A 17,436-nucleotide genomic window follows, 5' to 3' on the forward strand; every position below is an offset into this window, starting at 1 on the left:
GTGGCAGGCGGGACCTAGCAGTGAGCTAGTGAAACAAGCCTGGCAGCGGTGAATGCTCTTGAGTTGGAGCGGAGTTAGAGTGCTGTAGAGGGGTACCTTCTCCGATGTCCAAGTCAGGGGGGCAGGGGGCCCTCTCCAGGTTGGGGCTCACCTGCCTTGCCCTGGCACGGGGACCCTGGGTGGTAGGGGATGGGGGGGGCAGGGCGAGCAAGGATAGGCGCCTGATGCTGGGGGTGTGGTTGAGCGACGAGGGACCCTCTGAGGAGCAAGAACAAGGGGTATGATTCAGACACACAGGCACATGCACACACCCAGGGTTCCTACAGTGGGAGCAGAGCAGGCAGGATATTAGGGTAGAGCCAGGACCCATTAAAGGAAGCCCCTTAAGACAGCTGAAGTCTCAGCCACCCCTACAGCAGTCCCAGACTTGACCCAGCTGCTCACCGGCAGAGTCTCATCTTTACCCTCCCAGTGAGGTCAGCACAGACCGGCACTGCTGATCGGCACTGTAATGGAAGTGCCCTGGCTCTGCAGGGTGAGGACCCACTTCCTGCCAGATAGACACCACTATCTATCACCCTCTTCCCAGGGTCCCCCACTCACTCTGGGCGATGCTGGATGCTGTGTAGCTCTCGGCCATGCCTGACACCTGACTGGCGATGCTGATCTCACTGGCTCTGCGGAAGCCACGGCCAGCAGGGGCTGTGCCAGGTGATGAGGGGGCTGCATGCTCTTGGAAGACTGTGTTGTGGGTCTGAAGCACATCCGCTGTGTGGAGAAAGGGGCAGAGATCCAGGTAAGAGAAGGCCTGACTCTAGGTCTCCCAGCGATGGGAGAGGCTAGCTTGCTGGGCCTAGCGTGCACCAGGGTGCAGCTGGTTTAGGGTCTTGAGAGCGAAGGGCCTGAGCTGAGGCAGGGAGGGGAGGGCTGGGCAGAGAAGGGTGGACAGACAGACACAGACACGGGGTAGGGAGGCAAGGAATGGGTTCCTGCCCTCCTTGGCCACTTCTTCCCCAGGTTTGGCTATGTAAATGCTCTCTTGGACTATCCTGGAGCAGCCCACAGAATATGAGCACTACCTTGGGCAGGGGCCTTGGGCAGCTTTCCAGGGATGCCGACCCCAGAGTGGCCCCCTCACATAGGCTCTAGCCAGCCTCTAATGGCATCTGAGGACAAAGGCAGGTGCTGAAGGTTCAGGTTGCAGGCAGGACAGAACAGGGGACAGCTGGAGGAACCAGTCTGGATGACATATCAGCCTGCACACTCTCAGGAAGGTAAGGACTGAGACCCAGAGGCCCCAGCTCCTTGCTAACACCAAGGTATTTTCCTAGCTGCAGGCTGAGAGGTGGCTGCCTGAGGCCTCACCCCAAGGAGGCTCTTGCCCCGCAGGTATGGGGAACATCTATGTCTGCTCCCTGCAGCCTCAGAAAGGTCAAAGGGAAGCCTTGGAAAGTCACATGCTGTCTGGCAGGGGGACAGCCTCTGTCCATCTCTGGGAAGCCGTGACTACTGTGTATGAGGGTCATCTCAGCTTCTGGATCATCATTTACAGAATGGAGTCACCAAGACTAACTTCCCATGGCCATGTCATTGCTATCAAAGTCCCACAGACTGAGTGGCCAGAGAGGGCACGAGGAGGGTAGAGGGCCAAGGGGCAGCAGCCAAGCAGACATCAGTCACTAGGAGTGGGGGGTACACACACTCAGAACAGCCCAGGCTCTGGCGGGGCCCATCCTGCCAGGTGAGCGCGGGAACAGGGATACTGGTCTCCAGGAAGCTGTCCCCGTGGGGGAGGGGGGCCAGGGGGCCGCCCTCCAGGACCAGCTCTGGGTTTCTCTGCACGGTCTCGACTGGAGGCAGACGGGAAGAGAGCAGAGGACAAGAACAGACACTCAAGTGGGCCATCTGCACATGTGCTGACACAAACAAGGCTCCTTGAGGACCAGGACACGACGACAAGATGCCAGGGGATACACACTGCAGCAGGGGGTGGGCCATTCTGAGGGCAGTCCCTCCCATACTCCCAGCCATCTCTGGGCAGCTGCCTACCACAATGAACCCAGGCTACAAGGTCCCCAGCTTGCAGAAGGGCCTCAGCTCCTTCCCTGTTAGGTTGGAGGCCCTGGGCAGTAGGGAAGAAAGCATGACCCTGGCAGTTGCTGGGGAGCCCTCAGGAGGCTCTTGCCCCGCAGGTATGGGGAACATCTGTCCCACAGGGATGGGAGCACGGCTACATCTGTACCACAGGGATGGGGAGCACGGCTACAGCTGCACCTCGTTCTTTATTTGCAGATGTGCACTGTGGACAGGTGTCTACCTCGGCTTCCCTTTGAGAAGAGACCCACTGTACGTCGGGGGCTATAGCATAGAAAGCAGTTATCCCCACACTTAGAAACCAATGCCCGCCTTCCTGAAAGCCTCACCCAGCAGCGTGGAGCAGCCGTCCCCCAGCGGGTAGCGCTGGTACCGAGGGATGCTGAAAGGAGGCAGGCTGTGGAAACGCCGCTCCAGCAGTGGCTCCAGGCGGGAGGCTGAGGGGTCCGCGGGGTGGAAGAGGTTGTACACTTGCTGACACGCTGGCCGCAGCTGGAAAACTGGGAGTGGGGGGGATGCAGAGAGAGAATCTGGGTAGTGGGCGGGCGGCCTGGGGCCCAGGCTGCCTTTGCCTTGTGTTTTCATCAATTTGGGGTCTGTGTGGATCATTTTCCTTTATTAATAGATTTATTTTGTGAGGTGGGGTCTCACTATGTAGCCTTTGCTTGTATTGAGCTCTTCCTGCCTCAGCCTCCTGTGGGTGGTAATTACAAGTGTGTGCCACTGTGCCCAATTCCAATCTTTCTTTTAAGTTGGAAAGATGATAGTCACACTGGTAGGAACACCCTCCTCAGGCACTGAGGAGGTGTGTTGGACAGCAGGGTGGGGGACTCCTTCCAGCCCAGAATCCCCTGTGAGGCTCTGCATGCATCTTCAACTAGGTAGCATAGGCTCACCCAGGCTGGCCACCCCAGCAGTGCTAGCCCACTCCTAAGCTGCAGCCTGGCACTGTGTCAAGCAGGTGCCTTCCCTGGGAAGCAGACGTGTCCCTTCTAATCCACACCCACAGGATACACACCAACTTAGCCTTTTCACAATAGGACGCATAATCCCACTTAATTCTTCCTTGGGGTGGCGGGGGGGGGGGGGTTACCACAGAATGTCCTCTGCACGTACATGGGAAGCTGGGAGGCTTTTCTGAGCAAGGCAGACAGCCCCATCCTGCTCACCCCTCAGCAATAGAGTTGCCATTTCTACCTTGTAGACAAGGAGCAGAGGCACTGGTGGGGCACCGAGTATAGGGCCTTCATTTTAATCTGGCCCCATAGTTCACCTGCTCTTGGCCTGTCTGAGCCTCTCTGAGCCTGTTTTCTCTCTGACACTGGGGATATAAGCTACTGTGGGGATCATGTGCACCTCTGGGGCTGTGCTGGTTAATACTGGCAGAGATCAGGGATTACTGGGATGCTTGGACACTGCCCCACCTCTCATTGCTGGGGACCATGAGGCACGTCTGTCCCTATAGGTGGACCCCATACCAGAGACTGTGTCTGTTTTATCTGACCTCCCTGCCCTGCTGTGCATCCCCACTGCTTCAGGGACCTTAGAGGGAGAAATATGAAGCAGCAGGTTTCAGGGGATAGGTAGGCAGCTGAGCTGCTGGAGAGCCAGGGAAGGACAGACCGTGCCTTTGGTAGGTAGAGATGTTGAAAGGGCTGGGATGTGACCATGGCTTTGTGACTGATCCATGGAGGTCCCTGTCCAGCTCACGTAGCCTGTCCTCTCCCTGCAGGCCTCTCACCGTCCAGGGAGGGGATGACTGTTTTCCTCAAGGCTAGGACTAGCCCCAGTGGGCACCCGAAGAGGAAGAGGTCGGCGATCTCGAAGTCAAACTTGCCCAGGGCCCCGGCACCGTCCAGCATCGTGGAGCTGCTTGAGCGGCGGGAGCTGGGCTCATTCCTCAGCACGCTGGCGTGGAGGCTGCAGAGGGGGGACATGCAGGTCACCCAGGGTCAGCTTCCTTGGGGTCCCTTAGGGACTAGGCCCTGTACTGTCCTGAGAACAGGGCTATCCAGCACCTATTAGGACAATCCTAATGACAGCATGTCACAGCTTTTCCAGGGGAGCCCACTGCTTCATGCTGCTCACCCCCACCTCACCCCCACCCTCAGGACAATGTGTTTCTAATAGCCGAGGTTAGCCCTTGTTGTTTAGAGGACCACAGTACCCAGTAAACTGGAAGCCCTCCAGATAGGAATGCCCAGAACCCAACACGTGCAATTGGCATCTGACTGTTGAAGGAGTGAGTGCCCTGGTCCCTCATGCTGGGCCTCTCTTCCCCTAGTGGTACAGCCAGCCCTACCTGGATAGGAAGGCCTGGTGCTGCTGGATGGTGTCCAGCTCATAGGTGGACGAGTCACTCCTTTTGCGGGGCAGCTGCCTTCTGGAGTCCTCAGTGCCGTTGCTTCGGGGGATGTCAATGTTGCTGCGGCTCAGGTGCCGACTGCTCTCCAGGCTGGAGCCACCGCCGCCACCACCGCCACTGCCACCGGAGCAGTGTGCTGCATTCGCCAGGGTGCCCGGGGACAGCAGGTCAGCGTCCTGGAATGGCCACGGAGGCTCACTGCCAGGTGGTCCCTGGCCTAGGCCCTTCTTGAGTGCTCTGACTGCAGGCCCTGCTGGCCACTGCCAGGCTGCAGGCTTCTCACCCAACTAGAGGGGAAAGTCTTGTCTCCCACTGCCCCTCAGACTACTGGCTAAGTCCTAGCGGCCTTCAGTCCAGGACTGGCTTGGCACACAGTGATCTCTCCCAGGTGGTGGCCACTCTACAGCAGAAGACATTAGGGTCAGACAAAGGGGAACAGGGTGTGTCCATCTCACCTCCTAGGACCAGAGCTGTGCCACGCAGTGCAGAGCCTAGTGTGTGAAGCCATGTGCTCTCCTGGACACACTGCAGTGGTTCTCCAAACCCCAAGCTTCACACTGCCACCTGTGGTCACCCACACCAGCAACCTGTGTCCTTCCCATTTGTCTCCTGGGAGATGCTGAGGGTCACTTTCAGCTCTTTTGAGCTGCGGCTGACCTGTTTTGGGCACTTTCTTGGACTTAGTCTGAGACCCAGCGCATATACTGGCCATGTCTCTCCTAGCCCTCTCATCTCCTGCTCCAGAGGGGAACTCCTGCTGGGCCTCATGGGCTTTGGACATTGTTGAATGACACGATAGAGAGGGCAAGGACTGTGGTGTCCGAGTCAGTCCCTTGGGGTTTTGGCTGGGCACACTGCTTGTGAGACACAGTGCAGGTCAGATGATGGCTTGTGGCCTGCATCAGGAAAGGCAGCCAGTCTCCATGGAATATGAGAGACTGCTGGCCTGAGTGGAGGTTAGTGACCAAAGGGTGCCCCACGCTCTGCCCCCGCTCAGGTACCTGCATGCTGACCACACTGCCCCGGCGGCTACTGCTTTGACTCTCAGACACTGGCTGGCCACTGTAGCATAAGGCATCAAATGCCAGGATGCCCCCAACACAGTCTCCAATCAGGCAGACCTGTAGGCAAAAAAGGTAGAAGTTTGAGTCTTCACCCTGCTTGCCGGGTTGCTAATTAGGAAAAGCACCCCTCTGCCCCCCACAATCTAGTCCTCTGGCCAGCCCACCCTGAAAGGTCTTTCCCTAACCCCTGACACCACTCACCTGACCATTGAAGGTCACACCTTCCTGGGACTTGATGAAGTCTCCATAGGCCAGGTTGGCCCGCTGAATCACTGTAGCAACTGCCTCCTGGTACTGGGGTGAGGAAGTGGCCAGCAGGGGCAGGGCAGCTAGGGGGATGTGGTCCTGGCTGCTAGACAGACAGCCCTCATCATGGCCATAGGGACTGAGGCTGGGGGGGGGGAGGGCCTGGGTCAGCAGAGGGCAGGTAAACTCAGCTTGACCCAATGGCCCTCCCCTGATCTAGGAAACAGGCCAAGCAGAGCTACTGTCTGCCCCAAAGAACCCATGGAGACTCTCCTAAGGGTGGTTCTGAGTGCCAGGGCCACTGAGTAGACTCATATCCCAAGGCAGGCCAGCATTTCCACTCTACAGCATTCAACTGCGGACTCAGCTGGGGACTGTCCTCCTAGGATCTGACCTTATCTTGTCTGCATGGGCTCTGCTGCCTTCAGACTGAGGTGGTGGGAAAGGACACTCTGGAGAAAGGACCTGACACCGGGAGCCATGCAATGCATGCTCAGGGCCAGAGGTGGGGAGTGGTGCATAGCTGCTTCTTCCTGTGGGGCATGGTGGGTGCTGGCAAAGCACGTGCCACTCACTTGGAGACGAGGGCGAAGGCATCAGCACAGATGGGTGGACAGGGCACCAGGCGGATGGCTAGGTGGCCTAGGGCACTGGGGTAGTGCACGCGCATGACGGTGTCGAACACGTTGGTGATAGTATTGGTGTCCCCCTGCTTGGAGCTGGGGTCCCCTGCTCCAGTGTCCAGGATGGTGCCTCCATGCAGCACCAGCAGCAGCACGTGAATCTTGGAGGGTGGCGCGGCTAGTGGCTGGCTCACCTCATCCTGCATGAGCAGTGGTGGGCATGAAGTCCTTGCCAGGCCCCAGGTGCCCAAGTGTTTTTTTTTTTTTTTTTTTTTTTTTTGTATTGCTAGGAATTGAACTTAGGAACTCATACATGTGGTGGGCAAGCATTCTATATTCCCAGCCTGAGACACCTAGGTTTTGGTTATCTGGTTATAGGGTCTGGGGTTCACTGCCTCAGTCCTTCCCTTGGACCCCTGCAAGGACCAGAGACTGGAGATGGAGTGATGTGGCCCAACCAGGGTCACAACAGACTCAAGGAAGGGTATCTTCTGGAGAAATCACCAGTTCTACCTTCAGGGTCTCAGGCAGCAGCTTCTGTTTGAGCTGCTGGGCCTCTGGATGCCTGCTAAGTGTCTGCTTTTAGGTGTAGGTTGGGATTGACTCAAGCGGTCAGGCAATGCTGGTCTGGAGTCATAGGGGTCATTAGGAGCAGTCAGGGCTAGGGAAGTAGTCTTGCTCTGAGGGCTCCACTCATCCCTGATGATACCTGTCTTGGGCTTGCTCTCTTCCTGGGGCTGGGGTAGGAACAACTACACATGCAGGGATCGCCCACCACAAGGTAGCCTGGGCACAGGGAATGGCGGCCACTCCCATCATGATCAAGTATAGGGGCTTCTCCAATACAGTGGGCAGAAGGCTATGGAAAAATGTCTATAAAAGCAACCTCGTCACCTGGGAATAGGTGGGACTACCCTCTGTGCACTAATCCAGCTCAGCCCCTCACTGGTTAGCCTTTCAGGGATGACCACAGGCCCAGAAACACAGCTTTCTTCCTACTCCCTCCCACTCAGCCAAAGACAGCAGCTCCCCCTGCCCTGTACTCTAGTGGAAGCAGAGCTCACAAGAGTGGTGAAGCCAGCAGGATGGAGGGCCAGGGCAACCCCAGACTTCTACCAAGCCACCCTTTCATGAAGAAAGGTTCCAGTTTGGGGGTTAATAGTATGGGCAGAAGGGTCTGACTTGGGATGGCAGTGCCCCAGAAGCAGTGCTGAGCTCCTCTAACTGCGTATCCCAAGGCAGACCCTGAGCCTCGGGCTCTGCCCCTCTCCTGGGGACAGTCAGAGCTGTGTGCGCTGAGTTGGGAGGGCCTCTGCTTGCTTTGTCTAACATCAAGCAGCAACTGACAACCATTCCCTCACCCCTTCTAGAAAAGTCCTCCTCCACCTCAGACCTCAGGTGGGGAAGAGGTGTGCCTGCCTCTCCCAGGCCCTCCAGGAGGCGGGGCAGAGTTTCCACAGAGGTGCTATCTCCACCTTGGACAGCCTGGAGACAGAGCAGGGCAGTGCGTATGACCATAGCATGACACAACTGTGGCCCAGCCTGGCTCCGGCCCCAGTGCAAACAGCTCTGACAGCCTGCAGGTGGGAGGGGCGTGAGCTCCAGCAAAGAACCCCCGAAGCGGACACAGGCTCTACAAAGACAGCTTTATTGGTCACACTGAGTTCTGCCTGGCAGGACACAGCCCTGGGCCACAGCCACATCACTTCTGCCTAGGCGGCTCTTGGTACTTTTCCTTCTTTGGTTTTGTCTTCTTGTGCCACAGACAGTATGGGAACTTGTAGGTCTTAGTTTTTTTCTGGAATTTACAAGGTTCTCATTTTATTTTCCCAAAGGTGGAACTTGGGTAAGGTTTTCCTTGGGGGGTGTCTGCTGTCCCCATAGAAAGGGACCCCCGGCCTCTCTGTGGATGCAAGGCTCTGGAGAGCTCTGCCTCTGGAGCCTGCACCGGCCCCTGCCCACAGCCTCGGACTCAGGGTAGGTACTCACCTCAATGATGTTCAGCTGCTCCACGCTGGAGGCCACCCTGAACTCAGAGCCACTCTGCTGGTAGATTCCATCTGCAACACAGAGGCCACACTGTAACAGCAGGCACTCAGGAATGCTGCAAGTCCCCGCGTCCCACCACTGTGCGGTGATTGGGTGAGACAGGGGTGAGCTGCACCCTCCTCCCCAAGGCTGCTTACCTTGTGATTCCTCAGGCTCCGGATTCTCCATTTTGTCCATGAGGTCGTTGGAGTTCCACTTGGTCATGTCCTTGGCTTGCTTTTCCTCTGTGCAGTACAGGTTCTCTGGGGAGGAAGAAGGACTTGGGGTGCTCCTGGAGTCCACATGCCCAGCATTCTCAGCTCTGCCTTATCCTTCCCTGTCTTAGTTGGCTAGGCGGCAGCTGCAGACCACCTACCCTCCTGTCCCATTTAGTGTATTCATGATGCTGCAGAGATTACCACTATCTAATTCCAGAACATTCTCGTCACCCTGAACGTAAACCCCGTGCTCAATCCCAAGCAGTCGGGCCTCACAGCCTAAGTTGTTCTCCTCGAGGCCTTAGCCTGTCTGGACACACTGAGAATGTCTTCCGCGGCCAGCCTCACAGTTCTCACGGCACTGTGCTTTTGAGGTCGTCCTTGTGTCTCTGTCCACAGATGAGGTATGAGGTTCGGAAATCCCAGCTCAGTGAGGACATGGCTGTGACTGCGTCACCCAGGACTGGACTCCCGTTTCTGCTCCTCTAGAACTATGCCCAGGGCCCCAGCTGCCCGGCACGAGGCTGGCCTTCTCCTTGCTTTGCCGAGGACAGGCTCCCGGGTGGGATCTGAGAAACCTTCTGCTGTGGGAGCTGTGCCTTTTCCCTACAGCAGTGGTTCTCAACCCGGGGGCCGCACATCAGATACCCCGGATAACAGGCATGTACATTAAGATTTATAGCGGTAGCAAAAGAACAAGTGTGTATTTCCTCTTTTAAGGACAAAGTGCCAGCTAAGAGGGGTGAGGCACCAAAGACACCCTTCTCTGTTCCTTCAAGTGCAGAGGTTGGCTCGAGATCTCCTGCCACCGTTTCTGGGTTGGTTAATTCCAGGACAAGTCAACCAACCACATTGTTGTTGTTGTTGTTGTTGAATACTGACTCTCCAAGTTTTCTCACTGTCAGTCTGGCTACCCAGTTAATTAAGATGCCATGGGCAGCTCCTATGCCCCTCCAAGAGATGGCAGGATGACAGAAGCTTGCTGTTCAGTTGTGGTCTGTTCCCATTGTTCTAAGCTTCTACCCTTCACATGCTCTGGGGCTGGCTATGCTGCCAGCATGCACTGAGGCCCAGCGTTGTTTCTGGGCCTGTCTGCTGGCTCCTCTGACTTCTATGAGAGATTATTTGTGGTCCCATGTGAGTGAGGCAGCAGTGCTTGCATCTTCCAGCACAGGTGAGCAATTGGCTGTATGCCGCTGTGCATATTTTTCGATTAATGGGAAATAGGCAGTTCATCTAGTTCCTCTTTATTGCTTTTTCTAAAGCATCTACATTAGATGCATATTAATTTGCATTTAATGAAGAAAAGCAATAACAAACAATAAACCAAGCACAAAAATTGAGGACTAAGTCATATTTCTTACGGAGATAAATTTATCTGGGAAATGCTTCAGTAGAACTGTGTGGGGTTCAAGAGAATGGCACCCTCCTTCCAGGCTTTGAGTCCTGACTTATAATTTAGCCCTGAGACTCAAGAGTGGTGGCTTTCCAGTGTCATTCGATGTACTCTACCCCCATGCCTCAGGCTGTCCACTGTGATAGCGTGGGGACAGGTAACAGGAACAGTATAGAGACAGGTGCTTCACACCCTTTGACAATTCTTCCCACCTGACCCAGGAAGAACCCACCGGCTGTATGGGTGGGCCTGCTTACCATGTGCATCGAAGAACTCCTCTTCTGAGCCTTCGTCAGAGTCCCTGGCGATACTCTGCATCCTCCACTCTGAGATGCTATGTCGGGAGGGGCTGGCTGAAAGGCAAAACCCTGGTGTGATAGTCTGGCCTGCAGAGGAGGGCTCTGTCGAGCCAGCCGCGGCAATAGGGAGCAGTAAGGCCATCTTGGAGGGCTAGCTGGGCATCACCAGAGAAGTTTGCCATAGACAGAAATGAAGAGACTAGGGGTGGAGTGTCCAGGATCCACCTGAGCAGAACTGTCTGGCCCTTTCTGGGGGAGGGGAGTGCCTGGTGCCTCGGGAACTCTGCATCCTTGTCCAGGGCGGGAGCTTAGGACAGGAGCTCCGATGAGCCCTGCACCTGACCATACACTACTTCTTAACCCTGACCACAGCAGAGATGACAGATAAGTGCTGGTGCAGGGCAGTAGGAAGGGAAGGGAGGAGACCGAGGCACCGCCTCACCTCATCCCACACTGTAAGCCCAGTGCACCTTGGGCTTGAAAGGGGCAAGACTAGCCACTCACAGGGTGGCGGGATGGGGAGACCTTCCAGGGGCACAACTGGCCACTCATCGGGGGGCACCTAGGGGCATGACTGGCTACACAGGGGAGACTATGCTTCCTCTAGTTGCCCAGAATCTGATACCCTGAAACTATCTTCTCTCACTGGGAAGGGGAAGGGTGTCTACCTGGACCTACTCCCAGGATTTCCTTAGTCACAGACTGTTTGGGGCTTATAGGTAAGTCTGGGGATGCTGCATGGAAAAGGCTGGGTTCACTTCACGGGGAAGACCCACCTAGTACCACTCCACAACCTTCACAGGAAAGAAAAAGAGAAATGGGGACACAGCCATGGCCTGGCTACCTCGGAAACTGAGAAGGAAGACCTTGCTTGCACCAGAAGGTAGGAACCCAGCTTACCTCCCCGCTTGGAGGACCTTGAGGACTTGGAGGAGGTGGACCACTGCTTCTTCAGGCCCCGCCCCAGAGGCTCCCCATTTTTGCTGCCAGGATCAGAGGTTGTTCCAGATGCCTGGTCCTTGGCGGTACTGTCCTTGCTGAGTTCTGAGGGTCCTTCCTCTGAAAACTGGGCCATTTTGCGGGACAGCATGAGCTGTACCTCCCTCTCCAGCTCTCGGATTTTCTCCATGGTCAGTCCGTACCACTCGTCCTGCCAGCACCAGGCCTGCCGGTGGGCCCTCACCATCACCCGCCGCAGACCTGCAACAGAGCCAGAGGACAGGGGAAGCTCATAGCAGAGGCAGTAAGCACCAGGGCAAAGCTGTAGGTCAGGCTAGAGTCACTGATCATCAGTGCCTCCCGTTCCTCTTATTGTCAACCTAGAGAACTGGGTCCCAGTGGTCTCAGGAGTTCACAATGGCTGTACACCTGGAGAGCAAGGCTTTGGTCAGAGGTCACAGTTTATTGTAGGGGATTCGTGCCTCTAAGGGAAGTGGCATCAGACTTCCCAAAAGTCTTCTGCCTGGTCTACTTTCCTGTTGAATTTTCCATAGAAGATGAGATTTTAAAATGGGTTGCGTTCTCTGTCTGTCTGTCTGTCTGTCTGTCTATTTCTCTGTGGTGTGTGTGTATGAAAGCCAGAGGTCAACAGTGGGTTCTTTCCTCTATCATTTTTCTACCTTATTTTTGGAGGCAGGGTCTTTCATTGAACCTAGAGAACTCTGTCTCTACCTCCCCAGCACTTGGACTAATGGCGTGTACCACTGAGCCTGGTTCTTTTATGTGGGATTCAACCTCAGGTGCTCACAATTCTGTGGTAAGTACTTTACTGACTGAGTCATCCCTCGAGCCCCAGCGCACATCTTTGATTCCAGTGCTTGGGAGGCAGAGGCAGAGGCAGTGTATCTCTAGGTTTTAGCCTCTCCTGGTCTACAGAGCAAGTTCTAGGACTGCCAGAGCCACACAGGAAAACCCCGTCTGAAATCAAAACACCAAAACCCAAAAACCCAAACCAACAAACAGCAACAACAAACTGGATGTGGCGGCACACAGTAACCCCCTGGGAGGTGGAGGTAGGAGCTCACTGTCATAAGGGCATCCTTGGCTACTGCTGAGCTGGAGGTCAGAGTCACATAAGACCCTTCTTCAAAGACAAACAGCGGTGAGCGAGAGGGTTCCGTGGTTAAAGACACTTGGCCCTAAACTTGGAACAGCCCTGGAACCCATACTGTGGACAGGAAGTTGTCCTCTGACCTCAGCATGCTTTCATAAAACATGAGCGTTCAATTCCCAGCACCCCCATCAGGCTGGTCACCACCACCTAGAACCCTGGCTTCAGAGGACCCAGTGTCCTCCTTTGCCTCCGTTGGTATCTGTACTCACATACACATCCCCACAGAAACACACATGCACATACATGGACTTAAAAAAGAGGACAACAGGCAGTAAACCTTCATGTCCGCACCACCCAGCAAAGCAGCCATGTTCCCAGCGTCAGGGGTTTCCCTCCCCACCTAGGACTCCTTGCTGCTTAGCAGCCCTGGTCCTGGGCCCTGGGTTTTGTGTTTGTCGTTTGCTCTGTTTCTGGGCTTAGTGTGCAGCTGTGTTCCCTATGCAGTATGTTGGAATGCTCTGGCTGGTGATATGTACATGTATGTGCTATGCTGTGTGTCTGCCATGTGCTTCTCTGGCTGAGGCTCACCTTTCCCACACCCTTGTGTGCTTTCGATGAGGGGTTGGCACAGGATGGACGCATTTGAAACACTGGGTTTTGTTTGTTTGTTCGTTCTTTCCCTGCTAGTGGGGTCTTTGGCTCATATGTATAATTTTCTATTTTGTGGCCCTGAACATTTTGAAATGGGCATGAGTGCCTCTAGGGAGCATCCTTGAGAGAAGTGATGGCTGGTTCTCAGGGATGTGTCCTCTGCTTTCTCAGAGAATTCTAGGTGGCCTTCCAAGAGGCTGCACTCTGGCCTGTCCTCGGGCTTCCCCCCTCCCCTACGCTTACATCCCATACTTCCCTTTCTGATTTCAGTCACTCTGAGAGTCCAGTTGTGGGCCTTCTGCTTGCTGGTGGAACGGGACCAAGCTCTCTGTCAGCCAGGCCTGACTATACCCGAGGGTGGTCTCAGACTGCACAATGAAGCTTCTCTTTGCTTTTCTGGGCCTGTCTTTTGGGCTCACGGCCAGGGAAAGACTTCCTCTTGGGCTGGCTGGGATGGGACACTACACTACAGCTGGGGTCAGGCACCTTACGGTTGAAAGCGGTTTGGGAGTGACTTCTCCAAGGCTACTTGTGAGTACACTGGTGCTCACAGTGCTCAGACAGGGTGGCGTCGTGTCTGCCGACAGGTCTGCACCCCAAGATACACCCCACGATAACTCTGCAGAACTGGCACTATTATACCCCCTCACAGATAAGAAGATGGGACTCAGAGAGGCAACATTGATGCTGCTATGGCAGTGTGGGAACTACATGTCACAGCTGTCCTAACAACCACGGTGTCCTCCTTCCTGAGGAGAGAGGTGACTTTTAGGAAGCTGGGTTTTGTCAGAATCTCAGGGATTACCTCAGGAAAGGAGAGGGCATGGGGCCCACAGATCTTGGGAACCATTATCTCCAGGACCAGGAGCCCCAAATGGGCCACACTGGAGAGATTACAGTAAAGGTAGGACAAGCCAGCAAGACAGGAAACAGCCAGGGCAGCCCCACAGTCCTATTGTCAGCTCTCATGTCACCTATGAGATGAGGCCTGTGCTCAAAACTACAGACAAGAGGCCCACCCAGTGGGGTGGGCATGCTGACTGATACCCAGGCTGCCTCTAGGACACTGTCCTCCTGGCTGGAGGTCTCAGAGTTAGAGATGAGGGGAGGTAGTAGGGAGGTTTCTTGGGTCAGTCTTAGCTACCATGAGGTTGGGCAGACTGCAGAGATAAATCCCATCTGTCTCCTGCCACCTTTGCTGAACTGTCATGGGCCCTGCAGAAGCCGGCTGGGAAGGGAGCAGAAGATAATGTGTCTGAGATGCTGCCCTGGACATGGAGCTGGGGAGACTACCCCTTACTATCAAGGCTATTGTACACACATCATTTCTGCCTTTCCAGGTGGGAGGTGCCCTCCTCAGAGCCCAGCACTCCGCCGGTGGCACAAACGCCTTCCACAATCTCTGGAATCCACACTGTGTGGGGTTGTCTAATGCCACCTCCACTGCCAGTTGAGAATGTCTATTCTGGGTCCAGTCTGTGTGAGGTCTTCATTCCGTCCTCTATAAACAGGGCGACAGTTCCCTATCATGGGTAACCCTGAGTCAACATGAAGAGTGGAGCATGCTGTCAGTGGTGTGGCCCTGCTCATGTCTGATCTGAGTCTCCCTGGCTGGTGGTGTCTTCGGGTGACTGCCTGGGTGCTCCTGGGAAGTCGTGAGTCCAGAGCTCCAAGGGGAGAGAAGGAAAGCCCTGGGCAGCATTCCTTGGCTGGGAGCCCCCAGCATCTGCTAGCCTGCCTGCTCCTTAGACACCTGCTCTGGAAGGGTGGGCCATGTGGGTGTGAAGGGCACTTTATCTGAGCCACTCTGCCATCTGGATGTTCTAGCCTGTAAGGAGGCAGTGCTATGGCCCAGCTAGAGTCTGGGCTCCCTCAGGTAGAGAAAAGGACAACCTGGGATCCAGAGGCCCCAGTGGCAGATGTCTGCAGAGGCTTCTGGCGTGAGTATGGTGCAGGCTACACTATCATACAGCAGCCAGGTCAGGAAGGTCTGGGCAGTGGATGAGGTGTCTGCAGAGACAGCAGGCACACTGGTCCTGGATGGCCAAGGCAGAGTGGAGAAAGGGATGTGGGTGTGGGCTCTGGGGTCTGTGGTAGCTGTTCTTGCTTGTCAACTTGACCACATCTAAATTAACTAAAGTCCAAGCAGCTGTGCACATCTGTGACAGGTTTTGTTTTCTTGATTGGACCATTTAAAGCCCGTGTAAAGCCCACCCTAAGTTGGAGTTACACCTTCTTGTGGCGTCCTAAATAAAGAGCATGAAAGACAAAAGCTTTTGCTCTTTGCCTATTTGCCCTCAGTCTCACTAGCAAGTCCATATCTTCATTGCTATCAGAGCCTAGTCTTTCAGGATTCCAGTGTATACTGAAGACCAAGTGGGACATCCAGCCTCGTGGACTGAACAACTATTGGATTCTTGGACTTTTCATCAGGAGACAGCCATTGTTCGAATACTTGGACCACATCCTGTACACTTCCTAATAAACCCTGTTTATATTCATTCATTCATTCATTCATTCATTCTCTCTCATCCATCAGCTCTGTTTCTCTAGGAAGCCCTGACTTAATACAGGCTCATCTCTTAGTAAACTGAAAGAGCACAATCACAGCATGTGGAGAATGGAGGCAGGCAGGCACAGCTCACCTGTGTCATGGATGAACCTCTCAATCTTGGACTGCATGCCCCAGTACCGGAACTCCACCTTGCAGAGCTTGTAGGCGCACATGATGGGGAGGAGCCGCTTCTTGTACTCCTGAATCCAGTTTTCAGAAAGAGGTCCCCGGCAAGTCTTGACTGACTGGAACAGCTTGGGGTCTTCTTCTGTCTTATACTCACTGGGGGGCACAGGATCCTTGACGATGTCGATGATGTCTATGGGGACACCCTGCAAGTGGTCACGTCTGCCTAACTTCTAGCCACCCTTTCCTGATCCTCTACCCTAAGTCCTTACAGGGTCCAAGGCTCATCATATATAAGTGTGTGTGTGTGTGTGTGTGTGTGCGCGCGCGCGCGCGCGTCACTGTGGATTAGACATAGGGCCTCACCCATGCTGTCATGCTATATGAACACTCTATGATTAAGCTAGATTACCAATCCTAACTGTACTTTTTATTTTGATACAAGGTTATACACTTAAAGTTGTCCAGGGAGGCTTTGAACTTGTTATTCTTCTATCTCAGACCATACTACCTGGCCTGGGTCTTGTGGTTTTTTCTGAAGTCAGCTTAACAAATCATGGTCTAAGAGTGCAATTAAGTGAGCCAGTGAACCAAAGGGTTTTCATGAAGAACAATGGGGTGGGGAGGCACACAGGGTGTTGGAATCTTTCCAGAGCAGGGTGGCATTTTAGACAAAGAAGTAGAACTGGGGGCTCAGATGGCCCCTGCAGCACTGGCACTCGACTGAGGTGGGATCTCAGGGACACTGGGGTGCCTGCTGGGGACAGGGGACTACTGTGGAGGTGACAGAGAATCTGGAGGCAACAGCTGCTTCTCTCTAGGACAGGTTCCTGTCCAGCACTTAAGCAAATCACCACACCACTCCGTGCCCAGGGATTACCTCACAGAGGAGGCTGCAGAGCCAGGTTAGGCCCTCTGGTGTGTTTGGTTTGACAGACCTAAGTTCATTTTACCAATGTTTAACAATTGGGAAATTTCACATGAAAATCTCCATCTTTGACTTCTCTTAAAAAAAAATTAGGTGGACATGGTAGTATATACTTTTAATCCTAGCAATCGGGAGGCAGAGGCAGGAGCAGAGGCAGAGAGGCAGAGAGGCAGAGAGGCAGAGAGGCAGAGGCCAGTCAGATCTCTGTGAGTTCTAGGCCAGCGAGGACTACATAGTGAGATATTGTCTAAAACAACAACAACAACAACAAAGCTTAACAAATGCAGGTCGCCTTCTGCACAGTAACATCAGCCAGGAAGTAAAGCAGCAAAGGCCACAGGTCACTCCAGGCACAGACAATACAATACAATACGGGCCAGCCCACCCACTCAAACAGCATGCACCTCAGGAGTACAGACAGCCACTTACAGGGAGGAAAAAGCTGACAGGCTTGGCATGCACATCAAGGGCAGGGAAGCCTGTCCTGCCTCACTCTGCCCCACCCCCAAGCTGAGAATCCAGTGCACTCTCAGGAGGAGCTCAGGCAAGGGCAGAGGGCCACAGCCAGAGTGGCCTGGGGTGGGAGTGCCGCCTGCTGAGCTCCGGCCTTCACGCTCACCTGTTACCAGCTGGCTCTTTTCCACAGGAGACAGGTTGAACACATTATTGTTTTCCCCCGTGTCTGTCTTATAAAAGGTTTCAATGTCAATGGAGAACTTCTCCACAAAGGGGCAGGTGAACCTGAGAGAAAGAACATCCATTGGGACTGCACCCTGGAGGGACCACACTGG

At 54.6% G+C, this 17,436-nt stretch overlaps 1 protein-coding gene across 9 annotated transcripts in view; it reads right to left on the bottom strand.

Moving 5' to 3' along the window:
• The window catches only part of Pitpnm2 (phosphatidylinositol transfer protein membrane associated 2), a 130,796-nt gene that overhangs the window by 6,013 nt on the left and 107,347 nt on the right, over positions 1-17,436 (bottom strand). For 5 of the 9 annotated variants that reach the window (XM_029477447.2, XM_029477450.2, XM_029477448.2 and 2 more), the window contains 15 exons: positions 17,265-17,386; positions 15,683-15,910; positions 11,234-11,533; positions 10,292-10,387; positions 8,579-8,683; positions 8,382-8,452; positions 6,345-6,592; positions 5,725-5,914; positions 5,461-5,580; positions 4,397-4,635; positions 3,836-4,014; positions 2,424-2,594; positions 1,701-1,850; positions 604-768; positions 97-258 (listed from right to left, as the gene is read on the bottom strand). In XM_029477447.2, coding sequence (XP_029333307.1) covers positions 97-258; positions 604-768; positions 1,701-1,850; positions 2,424-2,594; positions 3,836-4,014; positions 4,397-4,635; positions 5,461-5,580; positions 5,725-5,914; positions 6,345-6,592; positions 8,382-8,452; positions 8,579-8,683; positions 10,292-10,387; positions 11,234-11,533; positions 15,683-15,910; positions 17,265-17,386 — 2,546 coding nt within the window. Of the gene's footprint in view, positions 1-96; positions 259-603; positions 769-1,700; positions 1,851-2,423; positions 2,595-3,835; positions 4,015-4,396; positions 4,636-5,460; positions 5,581-5,724; positions 5,915-6,344; positions 6,593-8,019; positions 8,191-8,381; positions 8,453-8,578; positions 8,684-10,291; positions 10,388-11,233; positions 11,534-15,682; positions 15,911-17,264; positions 17,387-17,436 lie in introns of those variants that run through there. The other 4 variants (XM_021163830.3, XM_029477452.2, XM_021163835.3 and 1 more) reach the window with 4 other exon arrangements.

This window comes from Mus caroli, unplaced genomic scaffold (genome assembly GCF_978045245.1).
Source record: "Mus caroli unplaced genomic scaffold, Mus_caroli_1 scaffold_4, whole genome shotgun sequence".
Classification (NCBI taxonomy): Eukaryota; Metazoa; Chordata; class Mammalia; order Rodentia; family Muridae; genus Mus; species Mus caroli.